General features: G+C 38.5%; 1 protein-coding gene across 4 annotated transcripts in view; it reads right to left on the bottom strand.

The window, feature by feature from the left end:
• DNTT (DNA nucleotidylexotransferase) overlaps positions 1 to 10068 on the bottom strand; it is a 212132-nt gene that overhangs the window by 89924 nt on the left and 112140 nt on the right. For all 4 annotated transcript variants that reach the window (XM_039482983.1, XM_039482981.1, XM_039482982.1 and 1 more), the window contains 2 exons: positions 2060 to 2230; positions 729 to 800 (listed from right to left, as the gene is read on the bottom strand). In XM_039482983.1, the coding sequence (XP_039338917.1) occupies positions 729 to 800; positions 2060 to 2230 (243 nt within the window). The remainder of the gene's footprint in view (positions 1 to 728; positions 801 to 2059; positions 2231 to 10068) is intronic.

Genomic DNA, 10068 nt, shown 5'->3' on the forward strand with positions numbered 1-10068 from the left:
AAACAAAACTCCCTTGTTTATAGTATATGTGATACCAAAGACTGCTATGCATGGAAAGACACACCCATCAAATTAAAATTTTCTCAGAGATAAACTCCTGAAACAGAGAGCCTCTCTGGTGGAGAATGTATTGAATGTTCACTAAATGGGAACTGTTCTACTACCTCATCTGATTCTGAACTACTTTTTATTCAAGCTGAATTCTCATGTACTTCTAAATCTAGAAGTAGCCTGCTAACAAAGCCTTCCCTCCATCCCTGCCTCCTCTCCCTGTGAGGCATGTTTCAGCAGAATGAAAGATAGATCTTAGTCATCATCCCCAACCTGACATTTTTATAAGATCAGAATAAGGCTGTGCTGCGCCATAGTCATGACTAATGAACCAAAAATATATTGGGTTAAGCCTAAGGCAAAAAAGGGTGTATGTTACATCAATTTTGGGGAGAAAATTACCCTTTAATTGAAGTTCAACAAATTACATTGTATCACATTAATTAGAAGATGAAGGGTAACTGATTCAAAATTATTCTCTCTTACTCTATCACAGTCCCTATTTTTAAGTGATGCTCTTTCTCTGAATTAAATCAAATTCAGTACTTGTGATGCTCCTTTATTATAAAGTCTAACTAGATTCTTAGACATATTGAGTAAGAACCCAAGATCTCATGAAAAAAGTGATCACACATACTTTTAAGCAACTACAACAAAACTAAGACAAATATACTTACTTTAAATGATTGGTATCGTTCATCAGTTAACACGTCTTTAGCTCGAGAACTCTCTCCTTCTTCAATTATCTCCTGTATATACAGTAATAGGTTACTTCTTACTTCTGAAATTATTCAACTGTAATATAATAGTCCAGTGGGAACTCTTAGCAGCAGAGAGAGAGAGAGAGAGAGAGAGAGAGAGAGAGAGAGAGAGGGCACCCTTGTTTTGTTCCTAAAAGACCAAATCCTGAAATCCTTACTTAAGCAAAACTTCCATTAACTCAAGAATGGAGTAAAGATTTGGTCCACAAAAAATATTGCACATTATCAGCAGCTGGGCGTCAAGTTATTTCCCAATTGTCAATTGGATTGCAATTATTTCACATGCTTTACTGAGCTGTTCTGAAAATCATATTTCAGCATTTGATTGAGTTTATTACAAACAAACAAACCCAGAAGCACTGTGACAATGAATATATTTTTGCTCAGTGTAAAAAAAAAAAAACAATCTCCACTCTATTGTGCAGGAGATTTGAATTGAATTCCCAGTCCCCAGGCCAGCAGAGGCTAAGAGCATTGTAGAGGCAATATTCTCACCCCATGAAGGAAAGGGGAAAAGGGAAACAGAGTGAATCAAAACATTCAGCAGTGACCTCTCCAGATAACTAAGGCATTCTGCTCTATTGTCTCCTGAAATAATAGTGGCTAAGACATGGGGTCCTGAAAGGGCCAAAAACTAAAGCAATGAAAAATGTAGGGGATTTGGAGGAATGTGGAGTTTACCCCTCACCTGGATGAAAGGCTTTTCTGTAAGTAGGCGAGAGGGCGAAATTAACACTAAGACCCAGATTCACAAGGTTTTTAGGTATCAGTGGGATTTAGGCACCAAAGTACCTCTGTGAATCTGTGCCTAAATTACTAAAATATGGACAGGTTTTGCCAAAACTATATTTTCAAAAAAGCATTAAACTAACAAAATGATGTTGCCATGTACTGTGCAGAACAAGTCATATATGAAGAGGTATTAAGTCATCTAAATGAGATAATGTAGTTTAAAGCACCACACTATACATGGTATCTCATTATTTATTCTTGAATTACCTGAATTCATTAGGAATGTTTCTGTGACAAGTAATGTTTATTGAAATTTAAGGAATGCACAAAAAGTCAGATTATTATAAAAGATACACTGACGTCACTGACTCTTTAATAATAGAGGATAACCTAATTCTAATACAGGAGAAACACAAAGTTATCCCCACTGACAAACATCTTGGCCCCCTCTTTGGCCCCTAAAAAAATTAGAGCTGTAGAAGAAACATCTAGCAGGTAAGTCACTGTAACATTACCTCAATGACATTTCTGATTTCACTTCCCATGCAAGGCAGTCCTTCTAGATCTTCCATTCTGACTATAGTAAATGGAAGGAATTTCAGCACAGAGGCTGCTCTCATAAATGCAAGGCAAGATACTTCATTTTCTCTGAACTCATAATTTTCAACCAGTATCTCAAAAGCATCCTGGGATAAAAAACAAAAACAAAAACAAAAAGCAACCAAAGTTAATAAAAGCTGAAATATTCTATATGCCCCTTAGAAAGCTTAGCGTTTGCAAACTGATTCACAGAAGATTTCTTTCTACTATGGCACACAAACAGTAAAGCTGGCTGGAAACGTTTTGACAGAACCATTTTCTGTTGGAATGTGCAGTTCTGCCAAAATCAAAAACACTGCAAGAAAATGTCAATTTTGTAAAAATTTCATTGAGGAGAATAAAAAGAAAGGTCTGACAGTGATAAAATGTCCTATTTTGACAATTTTAAACCAAACATTTTGACATTTTTGTATACATTTTTATTTTGCATAATATTATATAATATAAAATAAAAGTTAAGACAAAGTGTTTTGATTGATCCAAGACTAATTATTTTTAACATTTTCCTTCACAGAGAATTTTGAAATGTTTTGGTTTCATTCCAATTCGGAGTGAAGCTGAATTTCAAAATCCTTGACTAAATGGAATTTCTGTCCTCCACACAGCTCTAACCGGAAGTGAATGACCCACAGGCACATGTTTTCATATGAGTGCTTAATTAGCAGCCTGGTACTTGAGCACTAGAGATGATTTAACCACCTCCATGTATTTAAGAAAACTCTCCAGAGCCTGCCAAGGTGAAATAGCTTCTGCAAGTTTTCAAAATCTGCCCAAATGTACTTTATTCAGCATGTCACTACATGACATCTGTGTTTCTCAAATACAATCAAAGAAAAGTATGTGGCAGGCCCAGCAGCCCCAAGAGTTTGTTCTCTTCTTTCAACTTGCAGCCATGTTTCTAGTCAGCCTGCTCAAGTAACAGCACTTGCCCCTCCCCTCAACTTTTCAGCCTATACAAAGGGGAAAAGGCATTCTTTGATGACTCATCACTTATCCTTGGCTTGGTTTACTGAAGCTCTTGCACTCACAAACTGCTTGACAGAGCAGTAGTATTTACTATCCACATACCATGTGCAGAGCTTTGAAAAACACAACAAATAACATCTTTAATTCTTTAAAAATAGCAAAGTTCTTTGAAAAATGAAATGCAAGGACCAGATCTCAAGATGGTTCAGAAGGCATGTGTCATCTTTTCCAATGTAGCACTTCTAAGTTTCAGAGGAAAACAAGCTGTGTAATAGTATCTGAAGTCCAACAACCTTAAAAATAGTGACCATATAAACTTCTGAAGATTTGGTGCAGATTAGCAGCCAAAAACGTGAGTGCTTATTGAGACCCTACACAAAATCACAGAACTTCCCACGTCTACAAAACCAACTTAAGATTTTGCGTACTTGATCAGAGCTGTGCAAAATGTTTGAAGAGAATATACCGCAAAGCAGGGTGTTTGGGGAGATCTAGTGTGACGAGGAAGAATTTGGATACTTTGTGTTAATGCTAATTGAACAACCCATAATCCCTCAACTGTCAGAAACCCTCATTGCTTATGTTTCTTGTCTTCATGTAGCAGTAACGTAACTCCTTCCCTTCTGCTCCCTCCTTTAATCCATGAGTCACTAAGTTCTTCAGGGAACAATGAAGGGGTGGCTGACATCATCTAGATTCAGGGGGCTGCCAATTAAACCCCACTGTTCTCTAATCCAAAGGGTCTTCAGAGGGCAGGAAGCACGTTGGGAATAAGGAAGAGTAAGACTTTCTCCCACCCTCTACATATTAGTGCATGTCTCATGATGCCCAGTACTACCTACCCCGCTGAGTAGATGGCCAGGAAGGGGTTGGAGAGAAACAGGGAGTGGATGAAGCCTGGCCCCCCAGCCTCCACAGCCTGGCAGCCAATAGAATTAAACTAGAGTTAAAAAGAAAGTAAACTCACAATGAGGGCTGAAATAAGTTACTTTCCCTGAGACCAAGGAGATGTGGGGGTCAGATGGGAAGCAGGAAAGGAGTTCTGAGTCAGGACTTCCCTCAGAGTGCCTTGCTACTCTTTACACAGGGTTGATCATAAAGGGTCAGTCTGGACCTTTGTTAGTGTATAGATATGGTGAGAACAGAGCAAGTGTAATACAGGCAGAGTGAGCCAAACACCAGAGCAGATACAGCAGTTGATGGTACCTAGAAGAAAGACAGCAAGACTACCCAGCTCTGACTGAGCAGTGTTTCTCCTTTCTCCTCTAATATTGAGGGCTTGTTATGTATGTTTCAGGGTTAGATTTAAATTTATTTGTAATTAATTTATTTATTATTCATTAAGTCTTAAAGATTTAGATTTTGCTTTGAGTTTTAATTTTAGATTATGTTGTTCCTCAAAATATATTAGAGACAAAAATCAAGTTAAAGCATAATGACTCGTACATCTTAAATTCTACCTGCTTAATGTTTCCAGACATACTGTGCCTGGTCCCAGCCCCACTGATTTACATCACGAGAGATTCTGTAGAGTTAATCGTAATTTACACCAGTGTAAAGGAAAACAGAATTTGGCCCAGTAGATCGAAAGGGCCCAGTATGTCTGGAAGTTTTTTTTAAAATGTACTTAGTTCTAATCATTTAGTTTATTAAAACTGAAAGAATTTTTCAAAATTAATTTAATTTTTGCAATGAATATTGATTGCATTTCACATTTCAGTCAGCTTGGACAATGAAAATAGGCCAGTTAGAATGCCATGGTGTTAGGGTTGTAAACAATGCAGGGTTGTGTTTAACGTGAAAGAAAATAATTGTTTTCATGGAAATATTTCTATTGACTTTAGAATTTGTGAAACATCATTTTCAACAAAATGTAAATGTTAAAAGAGGTACCTTTTATTGAGTAAAAGCTTTTTTTCTTTTGCCTCGCTTTTTCTACATTCTCACCTAAAGTGCTCTATTCCTCTGTGTTCATTGAACACCTGTTCACCTTTTCTAACTCGGAGACTATTGTGGCAGATGTTTTGCTAGGGGGTGCATTCTGATTTAGGAATATCTCTAGTTTTTTCTATCCTTTCATTTAATCAGGAATTGGTTTCACTCCAGTTAGACCCAGTCAGGGATTCATAGATAATAAGGCCAGAAGGGACCATACTGATCATCTTGTCTGACCTTCTGTATAATACAGGACTTCATTGAAATAGTCACCATGTTCAAGCCATAAACGGTTTTGTGTACTGTCCAGCCTCCTTCACTTGCATTAAATGAAATGACGATCTAATTCAGGAGAGGACCACTTGGAACTGTTCTACGTTCTTTTCCTTCTCTGGACTCAAGAGGATCCCAACCAAATTGATTTACCTTCCAAGGCTCCAATCATGCATTCAGTTGTCTATGATTGGACCTACATGCTCATACATATTCTGGGGAAGTCAATAGGGTTCTGCATTCTGCATGGGCATGACCTGTATGCAAGATCAGGACCCAAGACCTTTTGTTCCATCAGTAGACAATGTTTAACCTTATTATAGATACATGTCACTGATTCTACCACTAAGCAAAACTATATGAAGCGCATTGTAGCCTTTGTGTGTGTCTTATATGCTGAATTGAATATTAACATTCTTCCTGCTTTCCTGCAGTCTTCTTTATATAGCTAATAGCATTCTCACACAATAGGTCCAGAACCAATTCGCTTTTGAATCTCTCATGGTTTCCTCTATTGTTTTCAAGCACAAGCTTCTTATAACACAAACTCATCAGGGCATCATCTTGTTACAAAGAATTTTGTTTGCTATATATCTTTTCTGCAGGGTAACCTTATTCCTTGCTCTCCCCAAAGCTTAGTCACCTTTAATCCATCTCACTAGAGGAATCCTATTTCTAGCTATATATTTATTTACCAGCTCCTGCTACCAGACTAATAAGTGTTGCACTCTTCTGTTTTCAGAACATCTCATGTAAGACCTCTTGAGATAGGGAGCTGTTTAGGAAGATGTTTGATTTGGTAGCCTCTGTAGCTATTTATACTCAGTTAACCCTTGGGTATAAAAATTCACAGGGAGGGGAGAAGATTTTTTTCTGAGAAAAGACTGTCTACTAAAGCAATCCACAAAATCATAGGTTCTCATTAGCCTTCTCTAAAGCTGTGAAGCTAATTTCTAATTATAGAAATAGATTCATTCATTACACTTTCATTCATTCATTTGCCTCATTTTTTAAAATATTCAATTTCTTAATTTATTCATTTCTTTATATACATTTTTAACAAGGGTGTGTGTGTGAAAATTATATACATGATTTTTTAAAGGAAGCTATAGACAGCAACAGAAAACTAACTTAGAAAAGGGGACACATCCCATTTGTGCACACCAAAGGATGGGAGATCACACTCCACAGAGATTCACCCAGTTATTGGGGGTGGGGGAGGGAAGGGCATATATAGCACCTTCACACACCAGTGCAGTATGGCAGCCAAAGGGAGATTCATTCCAAATTGGGATGAGGTGGCCAGGGGGTGTTTTCATTAGACCGGCTGTAAAACAAGAATTCTTTTTCATGAAAAATGTTGAGGTTTTGGGATGAGAGAGAGAATTAGCTAATACTTTCGTGATTACAGCAATAATGTGGGATGTGGTAAAGCCAGTTCAGGTCCTTGACCAAATCAAGCAGAGCACCCCACATAAAACCCTTCTATCAGTGTTGACAAAATTTTCATTGGGAAGTTTTCAAAGGTCCAGGAGAGAATTTCTCATCAAAACCAGAGAGAGCCTCACTCTAGAATAGCCCAGTGATTAGGATATTGACCTGGATGTGACAGATCCCAGTTCAAATCACTGTTAAAAATCAGGCAGAGTAGGGACTTGAATCCAGGTCTCCTATATGAGTGCCCTAATTTTTAGGCTACTGGCTATTTTTGGTTAATTCTCTCTTATCAGGAAGTGCATCCTGGACCTGAGAAACCTTCCCAACAAAACTTCAGTTAAAAGTGGTTTCGCTGAATCAACAGTTCTCAACAAAATAGTTTTGTTAAAAATTCCCAACCAGTTCTAGTTTCCACGACTAGTTTCTAGTTTCACACCAAGAGAAAAAAGTTTTAACCTCTTCTGGGAGCTCCATGGCAGGCCACTGAATCAGTGCATCCTTAGCCAAACCTCTCGCTAGCCAACCATAACCGTTTTACAGTTTTACTAGCTGCCTGCAGGTCCTTGTGTGGAAGAAGGACAATGAAGCAGAGGTGTTACGCCATTGCAACCTCTTTCTGGGTGAAGTTTCTATAGCAGGCAGCGTGTTGAGAATGACGTCAAAACAGTTTCTGCCAATACTTTTTCTTACTTGGTTTAAACTACAAAACAAAGTGGTAAATTAAGCACATACAAAAAATCAACATTAAACTCACAATTAACACAACATTAAACTCAGAATTAACAATAGTGGAATTATGACCTTTTAATGGCAGAAAGTGGAAGTGGTTAGGTAAAGTAGCTTAGATTTAAGATTTAAGTCTCTCCGTCTGTCACCTAGGGCAGAATCTTGCCCTTTTCCCCACAAATACAGCAGTTGGCCAAGAATGGAACTTAAATCTGAGGGTTGCACTGGTTGGGAAACTAGCCACTGTGAGGCAGGGTATTACAGTATTGCCACCCCCAACCATTCAAAACTCATGCCTCAAGCCCCAGAAAGTTATGAATTTGGCTTAAAACTCATGAGATTAAAAAAATACATTTGTGCTTCTTTTTTTTTTAATTTGCCCTTTTTAGGATACACTCATTTCACATTTTCAGTCTTTTCCCTCACCTCTGAGAGCTAAGAACTAGAGCTAGTAGAAAAATTTCTATCAAACCAGTTTTTCAGAAGAAAATTGAGTTTTTGACTAAATGAAAATTTTTGTGAAGAGTGTTTTCTTGTTTTGACAAAAAGTCAAAAATTTCCATTCATAAAATAACCTATCCTACAGCCAGCTCCACTAAAATCCTACTATTTTATTTTTAATGAAAGCTGAGAATATCATGTAATCACTTCACTGAAGGACCAGAGCTTTAAGAAAAACAACAAGTATCATGAAACTCACAATAAAATCACAAGAATTGGCAACACTGGAATTGTCATGCTGGGAATCAGGCAGGGGCAAGGAAAACATCGAGGCAAGTGGGGTTTGAGTGTTTTATTACAGGTAACCTGGCAGTGATGTAGATAGCACTGCTTCCAGATTAATCCCTATAGTGCTGTTCAAATGGGACGGTCTAACAGTCAGGCAACTGTGGAAAGACCCGGACACAAAAGTTAAAATAGCGCTCAGCTTCAGCAGCCAATCTGGAGCCAAAAATAATATGCTAGGAAATTATTTACCTGTTAAGATGGGTTTAACTCCCCCACAAAGATGTTTGTTCTCAAAGGCTGCAATGGTCACCAAACATGTGATCTTATAAAAATGGAAGAGTAGGCTTATGCTCAAAATAGGCAGTGAATTCAGATCTGTCTGAATTAGCCACCAAGGAAAGAATATTTTATCACTATAGATAGCAATTATATGAATTTGAAGAAATTGGGATCCCATTTCTAGATATATTTGCATAAAGATGTTGAGATGGCTCAAAGAATGTCAGAGCTCCATTCTACCTAGCCTCTTCCCTCCCCCTTCACAATCCTCTCCTTTCCTCCTCTCCTTATTCGTGTATGTCTTCTATTTTATTATTTTTACCCAAACCCTCATATATTATGTCTATGTAGTATTGTCTGGGTTTGTATTGCCTGGTCTTGCAGCTTTGACAAGGTGTAAAATTGCATAATTCCATAATTCTACTGGACAGCCTGTGAAATGTGCAGTATGTGGAAACATATAAATAGTAAAAACCAAACAAAACTAACAAAAAGCAAAGGAAAAAGGACCAGAGAAAAGTCTGCAGTGATACAGAAAGAGGCAGAGTATCTTTGGGGACAAAATAGGTTTCCTTGTTCTAGTATAATTGCTTGTTCGGTGTTAAAAGAAAGGGATTCTTTCTCCAGTTCTTCACGAGAATGACACCCACCACTCCAGCAAGGGCAGTTTGGGAGTAAGAGATTATGGTCCAGATTATGGTGATATTATCAGGCCTCTGCCCCACCCCCACGTTGTTACTCTCAGTACAGCCTATGCACTTTAAAACTCCAGTATAAAGCTTACAGAAAGCCTCAGCTGTGAGAGACTTTTCTTTTGTAGATGGTTGGCCCCAGCAGGTTTACACAGAGAACAGAACCTAAAGGTATGGCTTCCTGCCTGCTTGTGAAGGTAAACTAGACAGACAGATATATGTAGAAAACAATTTCAGCAGGTAATTGCTATCATCATCATCGTCATCATGTTCCTATTATGCCTCTAGTGTTTAGGGCAGTGACAAAGCTCCTCCACTCCTGTCTGTTTCTGGCAAGTCTTTCAATGGCTCCCCAGCTGTGCCTCAGGTTTTTCAGCTCGGCTTCCACAGCTCTTCACAATGTGGTTTTCGAGTGGCCTCATTTTCTCTTGCCTTCAGGTGTTCATCTTATTGCTATTCTGGTGATGGAATCAGTTTCCATCCGAAGCACATGATCAATCCATCTCCAATGTCTCCTGGCAATGATGGTGCTCAGATCCTCTTGGCTGCACTGTGTCAATAGATCTTGGTTTGAGATTGTTCTGGGTCAAAAGATACGGAGGATTTTTCTAAGGCAGTTTGTATGGAATGAAGACAGTTTGGACATGTCATACTTTCTCATTCCCCAGCATTCAGCACTATAAAGTAGTGTTGAAAATACGCAGGTCTGATAAAACTTGAGTTTGCATCTTGTGTGCTCTAATGATCCCCAGAATCTGTGTCGGTGGGCGCTCTTTGCTTCTGGTAGGTTCAACCATGTCAGATTGGTCTGTGGGGCGGGGCCAGACAAAACAGACATCCTCATCCTCCAGGTTGGGGGTTAGGCACAGGGTTAACAATCCCATCCC

This window comes from Mauremys reevesii, linkage group 7, assembly GCF_016161935.1.
Source record: "Mauremys reevesii isolate NIE-2019 linkage group 7, ASM1616193v1, whole genome shotgun sequence".
In the NCBI taxonomy this organism is placed as follows: Eukaryota; Metazoa; Chordata; order Testudines; family Geoemydidae; genus Mauremys; species Mauremys reevesii.